Raw genomic sequence first — 21,391 nt, forward strand, 5'->3', positions numbered from 1 at the left:
AAAGCATTTAAGCAACAGATAAACAATAATTCGCAAAAATCAAAAGTGAATCATCATAGGAGCGTTTTGTTTTTAAAAATAAATCATGATTTTATTTTGAAATTATCATTTATCCAAGATTTTCTAGAAATTACTAAATAGTTGTTACAATATATAAAAACTAGTCAATAGTTGCTATAATATTTTTAGGATAAGTTTAAAATTTATAATTTATATCATGTATAAATTATCAATAGCAGATAATCAATAGGTGCTAGTCAATAGTTATTTCAATATATAAAAGTTATCAAATAGCTACTATAACTTATTTAAAATAAATATAATTTAAAATTTATATTGTATAAAAGTTATCCAATAATTTTTATAACGCATAGAAATTACTTATAGAAATTATAATTAACCGTTATAACATGTTTAATATAAATTTAAATTTTAATATTTAAAATTTAATATATCTAAATATTATTATATCAAAATATTATTTATCAGATTCATCTAAATAATTTAAAACAATCGTAGATATTATTTTTGATATAATAATATTCAAAGATGTTACGGTCAATCCATTATATACGAGAAGAGAAATAAAAAAATTATAATTAATTAATTTTTATATTCTAGAAGCTAGACGTGGTAGAAGTTATGATATAGCTTTAAAAATAACGCTAGATCGTGAGATAATTTTGGAATACAATTATGGGAATTGTGCAATTTTTTTTTTTTATTGAAAAGAATTAGTGCCTCTGATTATTTGTAAAAATCTGGACCGCCCTTGTTTTTTTTGCCCAACAATAATTAAAACCAAAAAGCTAAACGAGGGCGATAAGAACAAACTGGCCGAGGAGATGAACATGGGAGCTACCTCCTCTGATCCTCTGTCTCTTGTCTTCCACCCGAATCTATTCTCATTCCCAATCCCCATCGTTCTACTAGCCCTCTCGGTCAAACCGCCTACTGCCTTTCCCTCTGCTCAAGGCGGAGAAGTAGAAGAATCGCCTGCTATTTGCACAGTCCCAATGGTTTGTCGGACCTCCCGAGATAAAAGCAAAAGGGAGAAAGAAAAAGAAGGAAAGTGAAGTTTCATACTCGGTGTCAGATCTCTGTCCCTCTCTGCTGTTTCAATTCGTCTGTTTTTTTTTTCGGCTTTAGGAGGCCGACTTACCTCAGAGAAGAGCCCGTCGTTCATTGGTTAGGAAGCTTTCTGTGGTTTGCTGCGGTCTGAGGTGGTTGGGATCATGCCTTTTGCGTCTCGCTTTGCAGTTTTCCGTCTAGGCTTTCACATTTCGTGTCTGTGGAGCTGTTTTTGATGAAAAATGGAGGTTTACCGACTTTTGCAATAGGTGAGTTTGGTTTGGGTGGAGATTTGCGCCATTTCTCTCTGCTTGATCTTTACCTTGCCCCAGCTTCGGTAGGTTTCCAGAGATTAGGTTTCTTCTCGTTGATGAACTTGCCTTCTTTCCCCTCGCCCTCTTCAATTTTAGGAAAAACTCAACTTTTGTTGGATATACCTAGTTTTTATCTTGTGTGATTCTCGAGGAACCTCCAAAACCGGATTTTGATTTTTAGTTGGACCGAGAATTGATTTCCGAGGTGGAATCCAAGGTGGGAATTGATGTCTCGTTGCCCATTAAAGCAATCTACTGCGATCTGGGTTTAACAGCGTTTGAATTTTTTCTTATCTTAGCAGATCTTGGTTTATTCGAGTCAGCAGGAAAATCGCATAAGCCATGGCTGGTGCAGAAGACAAGGTTGGCGTGATCAATGACTGGAGCTTTCCAAATCCTAGCCCAAGGACTTTCATGTCGAACTTTTTGAGCGAGGATTTTGGTTCGAGATCATTTACAGATTCCTTTCAAGGGAATGAGAATGAGGGGCTTCCTAGAGCACTCGAGGTGGATAGTGTCGACAGAGTTTACGAGGACTATCTCTCATTCGAACCTAATTGGTCTGGAGCTCATAATCCAAATACGCATGGAAATCTTGCTGAGAGAATGGCTGCTAACGGTTTTAATGTGCCTAAACTTAATACTGCCCGCATTCCGCCAGCTAACTTATCATCATCTACAGATGTGCGGTCTCCATATCTGACTATCCCCCCTGGTTTAAGCCCCACATCATTTTTAGACTCTCCAGTATTTCTATCAAATTATATGGTATGAACTCATACTTTCTGTTGTCAGTTAAATTGATAGATTAAGCAGGACTGAGGAGACAAGAATGAGTGTTGGAAATCTTTGTGTTTGTGATATTGCGTGTGGGATATTCTTTCTTTCATCTTGTTGTCATTTTCTGGAATGTTTCAGAAGTTGCTAAGTTGCATAGTTATAATCCTGGGGTTTGAATTTTCTTGGCTTTGATTACTTGAAACATATGAAATTGACGTGTTATGTAGTTTTCTAGAGCATTCAGAAAATTTATCATTTACTGTCTCAACATACCAAGCCTCATGTTACTGGAAAACATTATAACTGTGCTGGTTCTATGATACATTGTTATGAGTTGCGTTAAAGTACAATATCTATTTAGTTTATTTTGTGAAGGCATTCTGTTGCAATTAACATCAGAAGCAATATACGTAGTTAGTAAGCCTAAGGGGAATTACAGATGACTGTGCAGCCACCTATTTCTATGTTTGATTGTTATGGTATTATATTTTTTTTTTCAGTTTTAGATTTGTAACTAAAGAGTGAATTTTTGTATTCCTTGTCTAAAATAGAGATCCTGTAGGATCATGAAATTGATTGTATAGAGATCGTGTAGTATGAGTAGATCAGATCTTACAATTATATGGTGGAGTTTCTTTTGGGGAGTTTATGTTCAGTTCTGACAAGTTTCTTGATCTGTAGCTTGCATCATAACGTTCCTGCTTTTTGGTAGGTATGAACAATAAAGAACAGATGAGTTATAACATTGTTGCACAGACGAGATAACATTGCTTTAGTAATTTGCATCGATAAAGTGATCAGTTGTCTTTCTCTTTATACATTTTTGAATAAATTTTATAGCTTTGATATGAATGTCAGTCTTGTATATCTATGATGCACCACCTAAATGTATGCATAGATGTCTAATTTCTTGTCTTAATTATTTTGTTAGGTTCAATCATCTCCCACCACAGGCAAGCTTCAATTTTTGTTGGATAATAGTACTCAACCAACCTTGCACATAGCCTCAGAAACTCCTAATAAAAGTGATGATTGCATTGAATGTGCATCTGGATTCTCATTCAAACCCCCATTTGACACATTTTATCCAAGTACTAAGATAGTAAGTCCTCATTCCTTCTTTAACTTTATTCAGCATTCTTGTGATGGAGATTTTGTGAAAAAACAAAAATCCATTTTGATTATACTTAGAAAGCAACATCAATTAGGAACATCTGTAGGCAAACTAGAGATTTTTGCATATATTTTTAAGCCTCAATTTATTAGTTGAAATAATGCATCTAAGAGTCTGATTGTGGCCCACTGGTTTGGGGGCTATTTGCTTCTTTTTTTTCCTAGAATCTTCTGGCAACATAATTTAATAAATTCCAATATTACTTGTGATATTGCCTGTATAGAGCCATAGTTGGGAAAAACCTGATTTACTGATGATGATGATAACAAGCCATTAGCTATTGAATTCTCCTTTGGTCTTTGGGTTCAATACTGCTTTGATGCTTGCTGATATGTAGTCCATAGCTTTTGAGTAGATTGATCAACATCTGTGCAAAGTAATCCCTTGCATGATCGTCCTGCTTTTCGAAATACTTGAGGATACATTTTCCCTCATAATCAACAGATCTTGACTGATATGTCAACCTTAGGTTGCTCCAGATGTTACTCAGCAACAAACATTATCAGATATAGGGGTATGCTTTGAATTGGAGAAAGCTAAAGAAATAGGAACTCCGGAAACTGGCACTATGAATTTCCAAAATGAAGAATTCAGTTTTCAGGCTGAAAGTAAACAAGCTGCTAGTGCTAATACTTCGAATCAGAGGACTGATTCCTGTATAGGTAGCACCAATTCTGGGCCGTTTGATGACCAACAGGATGGAGATACGGACCTCAAGGAGGAATTTTCCTCTGTTGGTGTTCCTGCTCCAGCAGAGGATGGTTATAACTGGAGAAAATATGGACAGAAACAAGTTAAAGGAAGTGAATTCCCAAGGAGTTATTATAAGTGCACTCAACCAAATTGTCAGGTTAAGAAAAAGGTGGAGCGCTCACAAGAAGGTCAGATTACTGAGATTATTTATAAGGGTTCCCACAATCACCCTAAGCCTCCCCCAACTCGTCGAACTGCTGTATTATCTTCCCATCCTTTTGGTGGCATGCAAATCGATGGCCCAGAGCAGCCTGATTTGCAAGCAGGTGGTTCTGATAGTCAGCCAATATGGGAAAGTACAAACATCAGGAATGAAGCCCACGACCGGCAAGGAGATTCCCTGGAATTCGCCTCACCTGCCCTTCTATGGGCTGAATGTAGAGATTATTCGACTGCTGTTCAGCATGCTCCAGATGAACCTCATTTATCCTCTGATGTAGTGGATGTTTCCTCCACAATTTCCAATGATAAAGATGAGGGTGATCAAGTAACTCATGGAAGTGCATCAGTGTGTTGTGAGGGTGAGGGAGATGAGACGGATTCTAAAAGGATGTGAGTTTATCTTTAATTTAACTTCTTACCGTGTACGTGTGAAGACTATTTCTTGAACAAAGTAGATTTTCATCTGACGCTCCATATGCAATCTTTATCTCGCTTCAAATTCTTTCTTTCTTTTTTCTGTTTCAGGAAGTTAGATACCAATGCTATTGAGATGAATGCGGCTTCCAGAGCAGTCCGTGAGCCGAGGGTTGTGGTTCAGACAACCAGTGAGGTCGACATTCTCGACGATGGCTATCGCTGGCGCAAATATGGGCAGAAGGTTGTCAAAGGAAATCCAAATCCAAGGTATGATTCTTGATAGCACAACATGTATTCTGGAATGATGACAAAGATTTAATTTTGGAAATTGCATGATCCTTGATCTGGATCCTATCTACGTTTATTCTGCTATTTTCTGAACTGCTTACAAACAAGTCTAATAATCTAATATCTTTGTGATTCAGAAGCTACTACAAGTGCACACATCCAGGGTGTAATGTTCGCAAACACGTGGAAAGGGCGGCGCACGATCTGAAATCAGTGATCACTACATACGAAGGCAAACATGACCATGAAGTTCCCGCTACAAGGAATAGTGGCCATGGAAACTCTGCTACCTCCATTGCGGCATCCTACGCAGCACCTCAATCTCACGGAACACTCCCAGGAGCAGACTCAGCCCAAGCCAGCTTGACGAGATACGAGTGCCCGCCTCTCAATGCTGCATTCGCACTGTCTGGAGCACAGCAGCTAAGACCAACAACCAGCTTCACTTTTGGGATGGTGGATTCAGGATTGACAATGGCTGGATTGGGCTCAATGCACACAATGAGCTTGCCAGTACTTCCAGCAGTTCATTCTTACCTCGGTCATCATCCAGCTCTCGAAGGAAGGTTTGCTAAAGCAGAGCCAAAGGACTAAGTGATTCCAGAATCAGCTCTGACCACATCGAATGGAGCACCGATATGCCAAATGATGAATGGGACACCGGCGAGACCTCCAATTCGAATAAATTCAATAGAAAACAAAGATAGCAAAGATATCTTCACCATCCATGAGGAGTTTTCCCCCATTCGATGTTTTCCTTCCGGTTAAGAATGTAAACAGATTCGGCTTTAACACTCAAGAGAGAATACCAAATACGGTCCAAGTAACAAGCCTTCTGTTTCTTAATCTCTTTTGTTTTTTATTCCTTACAAACCAGTTCAAATCTGAACCAGCCAGAAAATTTTTCTCAATCCATTCCACATTCCAGTAAGTGTTTCCTCCAGAACAAACTTTAGAATCCAAGTTACATGATCTGACAGAGGAGCAGCGGTAATAAGAGTTGGGGTGTGTCATGTGTTAAGTGTTGGGGGAATGTTGGGGGAATGTAATTTTAAAAGAGAGGAGGTTCTATATAGATAATTTAAATGTCGAATTAGGAAAGTAATTTTAAAAAAAAAAAAGAGATTTTCACATATGGTAAACATTATATAAAATAAAAAAATAATAAATAAAATTAATTAAAAAATAAAATTTAAAAAATACAAGTATAAAATAAAACAAAATTGATAAAAAATAATTAATAAAATTAATAAAAAAATAAACTAAATAAAATTATAAGGAAAGAAGTTAGGGGTTTAAAAATTATTTATATGGAAGATAAAATAATCTGAAAAAGGAAGGAGGGCTGTCATGTGGGAGAAGAACTTTACTTCTGTTTTTTGGTTTAATACTAAAGTGAAGCTCCGCACGCCCTATACAAAGGACCCAAGCCACTGCAGTTGATTGCGGCACATTCAGTCCGCCAATTCCAGTCATCATTATCTTTGACAAGAGGCCATGGATTCCTTCCCAGATCTTCTGGCAACTTGTTTTGCCTGCCCATTTGATTCTGCTCCTGGTCTGGATGCCTCCACCCGCTAGAGGCCATTCTCCCCTCATATCAGAACACAAAGGCAGCAGCCCCACAGGCAAGTCCCCACTCTTTTCCTACTGAAACTTTTTTTTTTCTTTTAAAAAAAATCTTTTTGTTGCTGAAAGCTTGAATTAGAGACTCTGAACAATGGCCTTAAACCAAAGATTGGAAAGGTCTCATCGTAGAAAATGAAGCCTGTGATGGTTACGGGTAATACAAATTGACATAAAAAAAATGCAATAATTGAAGACCTAAACAGCAACTGACGGATTCGGCTAAAAAGGCAACTATTTCACATTAACATAAAAAAGAAAAGTTCTTTTCGGTTGAGGATAAATAACACATTCAATGATTCAATTTTATTAAAAGTTGTATAAGTCGTTAATTTTTATAATTAGTCAGAATTTTTTAAAAAAAGATAAACTTTGAGTTAATACAATTTATAATTTCCTTCTGATAGTATCTTTGTTCGCGGTTGCATCAATTGGTATCAGAGCTTAGAACTTTTCTCTAGGCGAGGATCGTATCTCTATTCTTTCTGCTGTGCTAGCTTTCCTATAGATGAGGATTATATCTCTATTCCTTCCATTGTGCTGCATCAATGGGTAGACTAGCCGCTAGTCTAAAGTTGATTGAAAATTTTTCCAGCTTTAAGTAGTCTTGCCTTTTCTTTATTTTATGGAACAATGGAAACAGTAGCATAGTTGGCACTTGAAAATTCAGAAAGATAATTGCAGTGGTTTTTGTTCCTTGTGGCTGGAAACTCACATAATCTTTGCAGTCGTAATGTCGATTTTATGCTCGAGAAATGACCTGTTTGCATCGTCCGGACCTCTTTGTTGTTTGGACCAGTGTCTTTTATTTTGTGGTGGTGTTCAAAAGATCTAAGAAAGTGTGGTAGGAAAGAACTTTGAGAACATATTTTGCTTGATTAGTTGTCATATAAAATAGTAGATCGAGGAGGATTGGTTTGAATTTTCGAAAAAAGTAGAATGTGTTGCTCGAGAAAAAAGCAAGGAAAAAATATGAAAAAGCTAAAGTAAAGTTTGAATACAACATCTCTTGGATGAGAAGAGCACAATTTTCTCACTGCTTTAATCAATCACTGAAAGTTACAAATTACGGCTTGGGAAACAAAAAAGAAGGCATGATTACATATCCAACAATAAGAAGGAAAAAAAATCGAATAGAGAAACTCCTATGTATTTCTTTAATCTCATATGTGTCCATATTGATGGAACAAGTGACTCATTCTGTTCATGAGTTATTTCTTTATAAGATTTCATAAACAGTAACTCTCAATCTCCCTTATTAGACTTGAAATCATACTTTCAGAGTTAGACTCCATTGTGAAAGAATCTTTGAAAAATAAAATAGGCATGATATGTCTAATACATGCACAATATCTTTCAAGAAGGCTACAAATTTGTGCCTTCAGTTCCACAATGTTCCTAAAGAAATCTCTAAAAGGACGGGTAAATTTAGATTCACAAGAATCAAGCCTTTTGTCTCCAGAAATCATGCAGCAATGACAAAGCAACTAGAGAGTTTTGTCATTCATAAAATTTGCAAATCAAAATGAGAATAGTATTTTTCACAGATCAAATAGATTTTGAGATGAACAAATAGATTGAGTTTTGACTTTTGAGTCTTTATCTTAGGTACCCTTATGCTTAGGATAGTTGAATCTCTGATGTGATCTCTATCAATGATTACCTGATAAAAAAATGGAGACAGGTGAATTATGAGATCATAGTTTATAAATACCAAATTTCAGTGAGACAGATCAATTCATAGAATCTGCAATTATTGATGCAGAAAAATCCAAAAATCAATAGGCTCTTCACATGCCTCCATAGCATTGTGCTTATTTATTTAGGCACATACCTACAATTCCTTGTCTATTGTTTCAACATGAACATACACCATTAACTCATTCATTCCAGGATTACTTCTCTCCTTATCGGAACTTATAAGGTGTTCTTAGTATTTTGTTCCTCTATTGTACATAGTGAAGTCGAATAAATACACTTCCGAAAAAGATTTTGTGAAATAGATCTTTATCCTATTCGAGACCATGACACAGCCTTGTTTTTTTTGGTTCCTTGATCCTAGTCAAAAAAGCTACAATGGAAAGGTGATCACTCCATTTCACCTGTTATAAATTCATTATCATCCTTCAAGTGTGATCGGAGCTGAGCAATGGCAGTCGAAAACTCCCTTGAAAGGGCAGATTCTTCCTGCGATGAAGATGGCCACTCAAGAAGAACTGGTACTAATGGATTCCTAGCTCCTTCCATGTCTGCAAAACTATTTGTTCATATATATATCTGCTAACTTGTAACTGAGCAGGAACTCTGTGGACTTGTGTGGCTCACATCATCACTGCGGTGATAGGCTCCGGCGTGTTGTCCCTCTCATGGAGCACTTCCCAGCTGGGGTGGATTGCAGGCCCAGTCTCCATGTTGTGCTTTGCCATTGTCACCTATGTGTCTGCCTTTCTGCTCTCGGATTGCTACAGGTCTCCTCACCCTGTCACTGGAACCAGAAACTACTCCTACATGGATGCCGTCCGAGTTAATCTCGGTAAGACACCGAATCCAACTTACTCTCATCACCAATTCTTTGTACTATTTCATGTAGAGTTTCTTTGTTTTGGTGCTAGTTCAGGTGAGAAACAGACTTGGGTTTGTGGGTTCCTCCAGTACTTCAGCATGTTTGGAACAGGAATAGCATACACAATCACAACATCAACCAGTCTCAGGTAGGCACAATTTTGAAGAATCAATTCTAGTTTTTGTATACATTGATGAACTTAAATCTGTCTTTTTTTAATGTGTTGGTAGAGCAATTCAGAAATCAGATTGTTACCATAAGAAAGGCCAAAATGCGCCATGTGCATACGGGGACAATTTCTACATGCTGATGTTTGGAGTTGTTCAGATAGTGTTCTCTCAGATACCTGATTTCCATGAGATGGCATGGCTCTCTGTTGTTGCTGCCATCATGTCCTTCACTTACTCTTCCATTGGATTTGTTCTTGGCCTTGCCAAAGTGATCGGTTTGTCATGCTTCATCCTTCTATATTGGTCACTTGTTACTATGTAGCGGAGTAGTCGAGTGATGATAGTGAGTAGATTTGTTTGTGCTATCATGATACTACAAGTTTAAGCTATTGAAAGAATCTAAACCAAGCTAAGCAACCGAGTTTCTGAATTTTTCTTAGATTCTAAACCAAGCTAAAATTTAGTTGGCTACCATAATCCTGAAAGTTGAATCTGTTAAACAAAAGATTAAACTTCTGCAATTTGTGATGATACTAAAGCTTTGACAACGATTCCTTTCTTGTGAAGAGTAACTATAGCCTTGACACAGAGATTTGATCAAACTCTCTTGATAAATTGTCATGATAACAGTTTGTTAAACATCTAATTGAGCCTAAGAAATGCATCCATTTCTGTTTTGATACGGCAATAATTCATTTAGTTTCAATCTATGTTCTGAACTTAAAAAACTTGATAACCTGTTCGTGTAACGACTGATAAATGAGTTCCTAATGCCATCTGGTTTACAGGAAATGGAATGATAAAAGGAGGAATCAGTGGGGTTCCGATGCCATCGAAAGCGCAGAAAGTTTGGCGAGTTTCTCAAGCTCTTGGAGACATTGCATTTGCCTACCCATACTCATTGATTCTCTTAGAGATACAGGTGAGAATTAACTATTCTCAGTCTTTGTTTCCGTTGCAGTTGAATAAGAAAACAAGAAGTTGATCTTACAAGTTCTAAAACAAACTTAAACACTAATGCTTCAAGGATACATTGAAATCGCCACCTCCAGAGAACCAAACAATGAAGAGAGCATCCATGATCTCCATTTTCCTCACCACATTCTTCTACCTCTCGTGCGGGTGCTTCGGTTACGCTGCTTTTGGCAATGCCACGCCAGGAAACCTCTTGACAGGATTCGGTTTCTTCGAACCATATTGGCTCATCGACTTTGCAAATGCATGTATTGTCGTTCACTTAGTAGGAGGTTATCAGGTAAACTGAAATCTCCTGAATATTCAAAATAGTAGCAAGTGTAAGTTTTGACGACTAAACTTCTATCTTGGATTTGTAAGGTTTACAGCCAGCCAGTGTTCGCCTTTGCAGACAGATTGGCTGCAAGTATTTACCCCAACAGTGGATTTGTCAATAAGTTCTACACAATCAAACTGCCACTGTTGCCACCTTACAAGCTGAATTTCTTCAGGCTGTGCTTCAGAACGGCGTACGTCGCAACCACAACAGGGCTTTCAATGTTCTTTCCTTTCTTCAATGAGGTCCTAGGAGTGTTGGGGGCCCTAAACTTTTGGCCATTGGCTATCTATTTTCCTGTGGAGATGTACTTTATGCAAAAGAAGATAAGCACTTGGACAAGGAGATGGGTTGTGCTCAAGTTCTTCAGCATTGGGTGCTTGTTGGTCAGCATATATGCTTTGATTGGGTCCGTTGAAGGAGTCATAAGTAAGAAGATTGGATGATTTGTGATGTCTCTTAAGGTGCTAAATGAAATTGGTTATATGATTAATGACATAAAAGATGTAATCTTTACTTTTTCTCATATATTGACTCTTTTGCTCCACATTTGCTTAGATAATATGATGTGGTTGGTTACACTCAAATCTGATGGATTGTGTGTCAGTTGGATCGATTCGATTAGCATTGGTTAGGATGGATCAAGGTTATAACAGTGTGAACCATACCCATGGAAAACATCTAATGAGGGGTGATTGCAATCAGTTGCTATTTCATATAGAGAATCTCTATAATCTGTGATAGAGTGGAAGTTTAATGGTTAAATCAATGCATTTCAATCTCAACAAATATATACAAGATTTTCCTTCAAATCAAGCAACATAAAATAAGTGTCAACAATGTTGCCACATCTCTTAAATATATAGAAATATGCAACTGATGCTTTCTCAAACACAACACATCCAAATTAATACAATACCTGTAATTCCACTGTTCTTTAAAGAAAATTATCATTACAAGCTAAACCATTCTGACCACTGTACTTGTATGACAAAATATTGCATGCCAAGAAACTATGCCCAGAACTCATAAGTAGAAAATTGAAGCATTCCATCAATTATTTGAATAAATTGTCAACGAATAACTATTGCAAAAATACTACCCATTAAAGCAAAAACTGGTTACCTATTCATCTTCCCTGCCACCCAATAAAAAAATATATGCAGAAAAAAACAAAGAAACTTGTTTGAGACTGTAGAAAAATATATCTTCTGCATCCTGTCATCTTGTAGCACAACTGTATAAAGAGCCATGTACTAAACTGCTAGGGCAAAGTGGGCCATTTTGTTCACTCTCAAAGAGTTGCACTGCCATTCTCTGACTGAGAGGTATCGGAGGCAGCAGCATCGATGGTCAATTTGGAAATGCTGTCTGAAATAGCACTTCCTTCTCCGCCGGATGCAGCAGCAGCTGGTGTGGGAGAATCCTCAGTAGAGAGTTCTGGTGCATCAGGATTACTCTCTGATGGTCGGGAGTTTAGCAGACTCCAGTACATGATGCTGGCCGTGAGAGTGAGGATCATTTTCTGGTTTACCTGTCACAATGCAAAAAGAGCAGCTAAAGTAAAGAAACATCAACTTAAAAGAAAATTGTCGATCATCATCAATGTATTCAGATGAGGAACATTGTTTCTTTTTTATTTATTTTAGCAAAACCACACCAGCAATATGTGTATCATTTGAGACAATCAAAACCTTGGTGCTATTTTTACCTCAATGATATCCTCAGGCAGCAAAAACACAGAGCAGCCAAGCTTTCTTGCTACACTGATGATATATGTGGCATTCAATTTCTTTTCTTCATCTATATCCAGTTTATGCAAATACTAAAATTGTTAACATATGGACAGTTATAATTTTAAAACTTCTAAAAAAACAGTCATGGACAAAAAAAATAGCAATTGGATGCCTTTACCAGTTTCACCCTTTGTAACAACTTTCCAGTTTACAACCCTCGGTTTCACAGAACTAAGAAGCTCAAGCAAAAATAATCCATTCGATAAGTTCTTATCCTGCATCGGTAAAAAAAACACAAAAGGGATATAAATTTGAGATGAATACTGATAATGAATATTAGATGGGTCGAGCAATGACTCAAGAAACCTTAAAACTATCCATCTGAGGAGTTCTGTTTGATCCTTTAACTTTGCCATTAGCCCAGTTCAAAATATCAGCATCTGTTAGCTCTTTCCCTTGGGAGTGGTATCGCAAGTTCTTTAGAAGTTTAAGGATATTGAAACGCATCAATTGCCACAGGTAAGCTGGAAAACATGTGGAAATCTCAATACTAATTCTTGGAGAATATGGTTGCCATCTTTGAGATGATTGAAATACAATATAACCAAATTAACAATCCTTTGGAAATAACACTATTTGACAACTATTGATATACCTCCAATGGAAGATGAAATGAAAGGAAATAAGTTAATATGGTATAGACATGTTAAAAGATGGCAAATAGTTTTTATGATGGGATTAAAATCGACTAGAGTTGAAGATATATGGCAGGCAGTGACCATAGAAAATTCTAATTAAAACAAAAGGTAATACAAGGGATAAGAATATTTATAGTGATCTTATCAGTGAATAAATTTTGATGGAGGAATTAGATATGGGGTGGGTGGTCATCATAGAAAATTATAGCTGAAACACAAAGAAATATAAGGGATAAGATATTTATAGTGATCTTATCATGAATAAATTTCAATGGAGGAATAAGAACCATATAGTCATGGACTAACATGACTTAGTGATGTTAACTTTGGAGGAACTAAATAACTAATTTCCCTATTTCCTCTTATTTTGTAATTTTCTATTTAACTTTCTTTCCCTGATTATGGACCCAGAATTTGGTACAATCAATATTAAGATTTTCATCTCATAGATTTATTGATTTCAAAAACCATGGCTCTAATTTCCAACTTCAATATTCAATATAAGCCTCCTGAAAGGATTCTGTTTTCCAACAACATATCCAAAATAATCTACAGCACCTGAGAAAATTTAAACTTCCAAAGTTGCACTTAAGATTAGTTTCCTGAAATGACTTGCTTAAGAAAACATGCAAAGCAATTTTGAATGTGGACTTTCCTTAAAATAACTAATATAATTAGTTAAGGGGGAAAAGGATATATGCAAATACACTCAAATTAAACTGAAATGAACTTACCCAGAATAAGCTTCTTATTTCCTTGGACAATGTCATTACCAGCAACATTTACAAGCGAAAAGTTCAACTGTGTGCCAATCCTTATAACTTGATTGCAGTTTTCCACCTTTCTAAATGGCATCTTAATTGGGGGCTTACTTGCTTGCTTCCAATTAACTGATCCAGGAGATACTTTGTCAAGTACTTCCAAAAGAACCCATCTGCAAAAATCATGTCATCAAATAGTTTGCAGATTAAGAAAATTTATAATATAAAATGATACTTACCCATTCCTGACATCCTCAAACAAATTATTAACATATGTAGCAATTCCAAGACTATTGATCCATAATCGAAAAGCTCTCTCATCTCGAGTAACTTGGATATCATCTGGCATCATCTGAGACAAGGAGATTGGCTTAGCATCAATGGATAGGCCATTCCTGCAAGTCATGTGTCATTAGGACATTAATTAAGCAAGATGCAAAGCTTAAAAAGACCATAAATGTAAAGAACTTGTATTTGAATTTTGAAGTAGCTACAATCTTCAAAAGTTTATGGATTTAAAGACAGCAATTTATGAATTTCAAAATAATAATAAGAAACACCCTTTTTAATAGAATAGTGGGCTAAGATTATGGCTTCCACTCCCAGTATTATGGTGAAGGATCATGTTTAAGGTTAAAAAACCATGCAGTTTCATAAGAAACATAGTTTCACATTGATATCAATGCAACTAGAATCGCCATGGTTAATAAGAATGGCTCAAATATTAAGACATGACATTCATAAGAAACTGAATTGGATTTGTAGACATGAAATTTATTTATCTACTGCAATTATACTATCATGCCTGATGGAGAACTTGGATTATACTTGAAATGCCTAGTTTTCACTAGATGATTTTTTTTTTGGAACTTCAACAAGGTGTTTGTTCGAACATGAAAGCAATTATTTCCTTTCAGAATATATAGCAGGGAGATATGTGGTGCTATGATACTTGGTGTAGAATAGTACACTAATACTAAGGAACATACAACATTCAGAAAGTACAGGATGATGAGGTGAGACAGTGGTGAGCATGCGATTTGGATTGTACAAATGCATGATTCTAACTGACGATGCAACCCGAATCATTGGTTGCAGTTATTTCAGAAAGATCAGATTAAGTCCTAAATCCGGGCCATCAGATACTGCTTAGCCTCGTGATTTGAGAATACAAGATACCTTAGGTACCAACTTATCCACTTTGGCAGATGTTATCTCTATTTTCTTAAGGGGAAACAGGTGAGGTGAGATTTTCTCTTTCAATTTTATCCTTGTTTTATTAGAAATATTTTTTTCTTAACAATGTAGTGTTCTTGGTTGCCTTTTGGCCAAGAAAAAGATATATAAGAGAAGACTAAAGCTGCAAACCCCACCTATGTTGGAATATCTGAGCAACAAATGCAAGATTCAGATTGGGAGAGCCTTCAACAATATCCTTTTCACTCAAGTAGCGCTTGCAATCCAATTTCTCAGCTTGTTCAAGTACTTTTTTTGCCCTTTCATTAGGATCTTTGGTATCCAAAATGTCTGTGCTGGAATGCTCAGGTGCAAGAGCTTTAAGAAGGTAAGCATATGCTTCACCATCCTGTATAAATGAAGTCCATGAGAAACTGAAAATTATTAGAGATATATGATTGAAAGTTGGAAGAATTGCTAAGGAAAATAAAATTGACAAAGTAAAGATGCCAGAGAGCTTCCACTGTGACCAAGAAAAGAGTATTACCAACTAAAAATATCTCAAAAGTCATACACAGTGCTGAAGAAATTATATGACTCATTTATTCTCAGTCGTTTAGAGTCTATGCAATATATTTTGAAAGGGTAACAGAAAACAAGAACAACATAAAACTATAATCCTTTTTCCTTGTTGTGGTAATTTATACCTTCACGTCAGAAGAAAAATTTGACACAGTTTTCTTGTATCCTGCTTTCTTCATATGAAAATTCATCCATTTCAGCAACAATTTCTCAGGTGATAAGCTGACAAGTTCATCCACATCCTGTAGTTGCAAATAAAGACAAATACATGGTCAATAGTTTCACTCAAATATCAGCATAAATATAACTAACTAGAAGGGGGAAAAAAAGAGTCTATTTCTCACCTGGTTATCATCTATCACCTCCAGCAGCTGTGGTGTCTTCTTGAGATTGAGATCTGCTAGGAGTTGTATCTGAAAAATGATAATAGGGAAAACTAATATATCATGAATGAGAGCAATGATAGCTAATTAGGAGGAAATAAATCCAAATCTCTAGTAAGAAAGCATAAATCTAAATTATTGCTTACTAACATATCTTGTTTAGCAAGTGGAAGCACTTCTAATGTACAACATAAGAAATAAATAAATCCTGTTCCATACCTTTATAATTTGGGAGATCAACCCCAGAACCAAATGAGGCTGCAAAAAAATAATAGATAAATAAATAAACTAATCCAAACTATTTCAGTTTTGACAAGGAGAAACAAAAATTTGTATATGCAACAGAGTTGGTAATCTGTCATGAGTAAATTGGATTGTCAAAGAAATAGGAAAAAGAAATTGGGGTTTCACATAAAAATGAGGAAAGAAAGAATGCAGTCACTTGTTGATGTCTTTAGCAGGTACTAATTCATTGCACTTGTTAATGTCTTTAGAAGGTACTAATTCATTAACTACGATCAGGTAGTTCATTATTGCTTAGAATGTCTCAAGAATCTTTGGAGCAAACATTAAAAGTACATTCAAAGATATGTCTAAAAGTGGATGGAATTGGGATACATAACTCTTTTAAGTAAGGAAAAATAAAATAAGAACTAGAAAATGTAAGATCGGCATCGTATCCATCATCCATCATATGAAAAAGAATACTTGACATGGCCTAGAACTTATAGAAAAGATGGAGGAACTTTCTCCTTCACAAAATTGCTAGAATGCTTATAGATGATATTAAGCAGCACTTACCCGCCCTTCAACCAAGTCCTGTGTTCCAATATTGACAACAGTGCACCCAATAGCCTTTGCAGAATTGAGGCAAAGAGTGTGATTTTCATTCCTTTCCCAGGGATTGAGTACTCCTTTTGTATTGATTGCCCTTTCATCTATAGTACTCGGTACCGCCACATTGATCAATTTACTATTGAAAACACAAAATACAGAAAAATTTAACACATTCAATACGGTCATTTGAGCAACTATCCCTACCAAAAAAATGTATGAAATGCAGTCACAATATATAATTTCACCAGAGGTCAGGATGAATCAAATTTATTGATATCGTCCTATCAGATCAAGTATGGCAAACTAAATCAACAAAATCATGATGAAACGAGTAACTAGATTAGGATCAACATTTGTGTCATTTTACTTTTAAGTCTAGAAAGTATACCATAGAAGAACACCATCTCTGACAAGGTCGAAAAGGTCATTAGTAGCAGAATCCAAAGGAAGGTATTTCTTCAAAAATGTGTCTTCTCCAAGGTAACTATTGATATGAGCCACATAGGATGATTTTTCAGATTCGTTAATGGTATGCAAGAGTGTAGTAGTAGCTGCCTTCAAGAATGAAGAGGAGTTCTTTGCTTGACCTAATTTGGCTGCTGCACGATTTAGTAGATCCAGATATGCCTGCATAAATCATCAGCAAAGCTGCACTAAATCAAGCTAATCCTCTCTGATAGGAGAAACTGAATAGTTAAGAGGTATGGAAACAAGCATCACCTTGAGGAAGGTTTCAAAGTCTAGTTCCTGACTAGTTTCTTGGTAAGACTCACTCAACATATCTGCAATCTCTTGCTCAGTAACCAAATCTTTCAGTCCCTTCAGCTTTGCCAACAGTGAGGGCGAATTGCCTACACTGACATGCCCTGTCTCCTTTTTTGTAGAAAGAAACTATACAACGCAAACCAATCCAATTCAAGATACTCAGACTCTTAGATCAAGATCGAAACAATTGAAAAAATAAATAAATCACCATACCTTGGATTTGAGACCTCGTAGCTCCACTTGCGTGAACTGGCTCTGGAGCCACGGATCAGAGACTATGACTCCAACGAAATTTGACATTTTTAACTTCCGAATTATTTCAGCGCGTTATAGAGACCGATCAATCTTCAATAATCAGATGGAAATGCCTGTATACGGCGAAAATATCAGCTCAAAAATCTAGAAATATACAAATCTCAACTTTCTCCTCACATCACAATTTTCATCACACGGCATCAAAGAGATCCCAAATTCATCCTAATAAGCAACTTATGATCCTAATAAGAAGAATCAAATCCGAAAAACGACAGCATGCAAGCGGCCTAATCATTCAGAAAGACGTCTACGAAAAACCAAATCAAGGACTACATGCCGACCTGCCGAAAAAGTGTAAAATCAATCCTTTTTCGCACCTCCTGCACTTATTCGCATTGCCGATTGCGTTTTCGCCCTTCTCATCGCCGTTGTTCGTGTTTTTGGCGATTGGATTCCCGTAATCGTGGGAGGAGAATGGAGAAGAAACGTGGGGGACCGACCTAGGGATCTCCCGGCCGGAAAGTTAAAACAGATTCGTCGAATAGAGCATTCCTTCTGACTCCCTTTTTTTTTCTTACCCTTAAATTATACCTTACTTGTTACTGGATAAGTCTGGCAACACTCAGTGGGGCCTACATCTCAGAAAACACGACTTGGACCGACGCGGAGGATATGTTTTGGGTACGTACAGAGAATTACTTAGAAGAGAAGCCACAAATTTTACAAAATTATGCAAAAATGTATTCTATCAATTTTTTTAAAAAAAATATTTTTCTAAAAAATAACAACCAAAAATAACTAAATACGTATCAATAATTTTATGCATACTGAAGTCATAAGTTAAAATCGAACTAAAATTTGCAAATTGTTAAATAAAACATAAAAAATCACCATTTTAATAGGTTCGATACCATTTATTATTTTATTTATTTCGAGTATCGTATTAATTCTTTTTACTATGGTTCTTCAACTTCAACAATTGGTATATGACATCCTTTTACTAATGTATTATTTACGTTTTAGGAAAGAATAAATTCATGTCAATTTTGATATTTTAATTTAATATTTTAACAAATTCTAGAAAGCTATTTCTTAAAAAAGAAAAACACATAAATTTTAGTCATATTTTTTATTAAAAATTAATGCTAACAATTTCAATAATAATTTTTTATCACATGCCTTCATGAATAAATCTAATATAATTTTAAATTAAAATTCGGTAAATTAGAGAAAAATCCCCAATCATAATGTTAACTTTGCATGCAATCCCCATGTCCAAAAAACTTTGTTTCCACTCCCTGCATGCAAAGTATTACTTGTTTCAACTCCCTCATGCAAATATTGATACCTAAATTGCCCCTCAGATTTTTTTAGTACAAAAATTTCAAAATTGAGTACAAAAAGTCCAAAAATGAGTATAATTCTTCTTAAAGTCAGTACTTTATATTAAAAATCGAGTATATTTTCTATCAAAATTGTTCCTCTTATTTTTTAGGGTTTAGGGTTTAGGGTTTAGGGTTAGGGTTTAGGGTTTAGGGTTTAGGGTTTAGGGTTAGGGTTTAGGGTTTAGGGTTTAGGGTTTAGAATCGTACTCAATTTGATAGAAAATATACTAGATTCTAAGTTAATATACTCAATTTAAGGGGATTTATACTGATTTTTAGACTTTTTGTACCTAAAAATATCATGGGCAATTTGGTAAAGATACTTAACTGGGGAGTGAAAACAATGATTTTAATGGGTGGGGACTGCATGCAAAGATTTGTTTGTCAATAGGGACTGCATGCAAAATTACCCTTGATGTTAACTTTGTTTTTTTTTCGCTTTTTCACATCAAAATCAATGTGCGATAAAATAGAGAAAAATTTTCAATCATAATTTTAATTTCACATGCAATCTTTAATCCTTAAAAACTTTATTTCCATTCCTTGCATGTAAAGTTTTATTTGCTTCAACTCCGTCATGCAAAGATTGTTACCTAATTGCTCCTCAGATTTTTTAGGTCCAAAAGGTCCAAAAATGAGTATAATTCCTCTTAAGTCAGCACTTTACACTAGAGTCGAATATATTTTCTATTAAATTGAGCGTAATTTTTCCCTATTTTAATATAATTTCTACTAAATTTAACACCATTTAAAAAAAATCTAATATATTTTCTCTCCAATTACTACCATTTAAAAAAAATCTAGTAGATTTTCTATTCAGTGAAAAAGAATCGTACTCAATTTGATAGAAAGTATACTAAAATGAGTATAATTCCTCTTAAAGTCGACACTTTATACTATAATCGAGTATATTTTCTATTAAAATTGACCCTCATATTTTTTAGGTACAAATAGTCTAAAAACAAGTATAATTTTATTAAATTCAGCATTTTAAACTAGAATCGAGTATATTTTCTATTAAATTTAGCACGACTTTTTTCTTACTTAATATAATCACTCCTAAATTCAGCACCATTTAAAAAAAACCTAGTAGATTTTTCATCAAATTGAGTATCATTTAAAAAAAATCTAATATATTTTTCATCCAATTGTTGTAAAAAAAATCGTACTCAATTTAATAGAAAATAAACTAGATTTTAGTTTAATGTATTAAATTTAAGAATAATTATATTCATTTTTAAACTTTTTATACTTAAAATATCAGGGACAATGAGTTAAGTATATTAGATTAGGGAGTGAAAATAATTTTTTTTTTAATGGGGAATGCATGTAAAATTGTGTTTACTAATGAGCACTACATGCAAATTTTTCCTTTTTGGTAATGGCAATAAAGTTAAAGCTGAGTGATTCCCGCACAATATAAATAAATCCATAAATCTGGATGGCTAGGTCTGGCCATTAGAAAATTAGTTTACAATTAAATTAGTTAAAAAAATAAATTACATATTATTAATACAAATTAATTAGATATTATTTAAAAAAATTAAATATAAAAATATGTGAGAAAAGATATACTTAACTCATAAATATGAGATTATCTAAAATATAGATATAATAACCCTAAAAAATTTTAAAAAATTATTTTAACCGATCAAAATCTAGTCATTTAGCATTGTCATAAATTACTGCGAAGTAGCCGTTGGCTACCTCCAACAGTAACATCAGTCGACTGATGGTTTTGCAAGTCGACTAGTGCCGAGATGAGTTGATATGATGATCAACTCTCTCCTCTTATTTATAAGAAGCTTTGGGGCTTGAAGGAGGTTACTCGTGCTTGTTGAATAACTCCTTAGCAATTGGCTAAAGCTTCCAAGTTATTCTCTTCCTCCTAATCTAAGTCTTCATCTTGTAAGAGGAAGAGAGCTTTGTGAGAGGTTGTACTCCACCGAGAATGAGTAAGAGCTAGCCAGAGATTGTCGGGGATTGATCCACCGAAGGATCAAGGGTTCGTCCACCTCAAGGACACGCCGTGGAGTAGGAACACGCAATCTCCGAACCACGTAAAGGATTTGTGTTAGCGTTTGTGCTTCTTGCTTGTTCTTATTGTTTTTGTTTAGTATATTCCGCTACGCACTAACACCTTGTAGAGAAGAAAGTAAATTGGGGGTGACCTAGCTATCCAATCCCCCTTCTAGCCGGCCACC

The 21,391-nt window shown here is 35.3% G+C and overlaps 3 protein-coding genes across 7 annotated transcripts; 2 read left to right on the top strand and 1 right to left on the bottom strand.

Annotated features, from left to right (window-relative positions):
- Positions 1–812: 812 nt before the first annotated feature.
- On the top strand, positions 813–5,805 carry LOC122012692 (probable WRKY transcription factor 2). 2 transcript variants are annotated; one of them, XM_042569309.1, is made up of 6 exons: positions 813–1,602; positions 1,685–2,153; positions 3,097–3,267; positions 3,809–4,644; positions 4,780–4,938; positions 5,097–5,805. In XM_042569309.1, the coding sequence occupies exons 2-6, from the start codon at positions 1,728–1,730 to the stop codon at positions 5,551–5,553; spliced, it is 2,049 nt and encodes a 682-aa protein (XP_042425243.1). In that variant the 5' UTR covers positions 813–1,602; positions 1,685–1,727; the 3' UTR covers positions 5,554–5,805. The 2 variants fall into 2 exon arrangements, with proteins under 2 accessions (XP_042425243.1, XP_042425242.1); XM_042569308.1 differs by having other exon boundaries at positions 814–1,602; positions 1,688–2,153.
- Positions 5,806–6,411: 606 nt separating this feature from the next.
- Positions 6,412–11,156, top strand: LOC122012693 (probable amino acid permease 7). 3 transcript variants are annotated; one of them, XM_042569312.1, is made up of 8 exons: positions 8,414–8,509; positions 8,648–8,804; positions 8,885–9,118; positions 9,203–9,296; positions 9,379–9,593; positions 10,107–10,240; positions 10,346–10,573; positions 10,654–11,156. In XM_042569312.1, the coding sequence occupies exons 2-8, from the start codon at positions 8,735–8,737 to the stop codon at positions 11,053–11,055; spliced, it is 1,377 nt and encodes a 458-aa protein (XP_042425246.1). In that variant the 5' UTR covers positions 8,414–8,509; positions 8,648–8,734; the 3' UTR covers positions 11,056–11,156. The 3 variants fall into 3 exon arrangements, with proteins under 3 accessions (XP_042425245.1, XP_042425244.1, XP_042425246.1); XM_042569311.1 differs by lacking the exon at positions 8,414–8,509 and adding an exon at positions 6,412–6,587 and having other exon boundaries at positions 8,885–9,296; XM_042569310.1 differs by having other exon boundaries at positions 8,409–8,509; positions 8,885–9,296.
- A 482-nt stretch (positions 11,157–11,638) lies between these two features.
- LOC122012695 (fimbrin-5-like) lies at positions 11,639–18,368 on the bottom strand. 2 transcript variants are annotated; one of them, XM_042569313.1, is made up of 15 exons: positions 18,180–18,368; positions 17,761–17,915; positions 17,503–17,673; positions 17,171–17,409; positions 16,747–16,918; positions 16,165–16,203; positions 15,907–15,975; positions 15,688–15,804; positions 15,178–15,389; positions 14,044–14,199; positions 13,778–13,977; positions 12,712–12,869; positions 12,524–12,620; positions 12,321–12,412; positions 11,639–12,143 (listed from the first exon to the last, which is right to left on the bottom strand). In XM_042569313.1, exons 2-15 carry the CDS (start codon positions 17,845–17,847, stop codon positions 11,904–11,906), a joined length of 2,049 nt encoding a protein of 682 aa, XP_042425247.1. In that variant the 5' UTR covers positions 17,848–17,915; positions 18,180–18,368; the 3' UTR covers positions 11,639–11,903. The 2 variants fall into 2 exon arrangements, with proteins under 2 accessions (XP_042425247.1, XP_042425248.1); XM_042569314.1 differs by having other exon boundaries at positions 18,144–18,368.
- Between the last annotated feature and the right edge of the window lie 3,023 nt (positions 18,369–21,391).

Source organism: Zingiber officinale, chromosome 8A (assembly GCF_018446385.1).
Source record: "Zingiber officinale cultivar Zhangliang chromosome 8A, Zo_v1.1, whole genome shotgun sequence".
In the NCBI taxonomy this organism is placed as follows: Eukaryota; Viridiplantae; Streptophyta; class Magnoliopsida; order Zingiberales; family Zingiberaceae; genus Zingiber; species Zingiber officinale.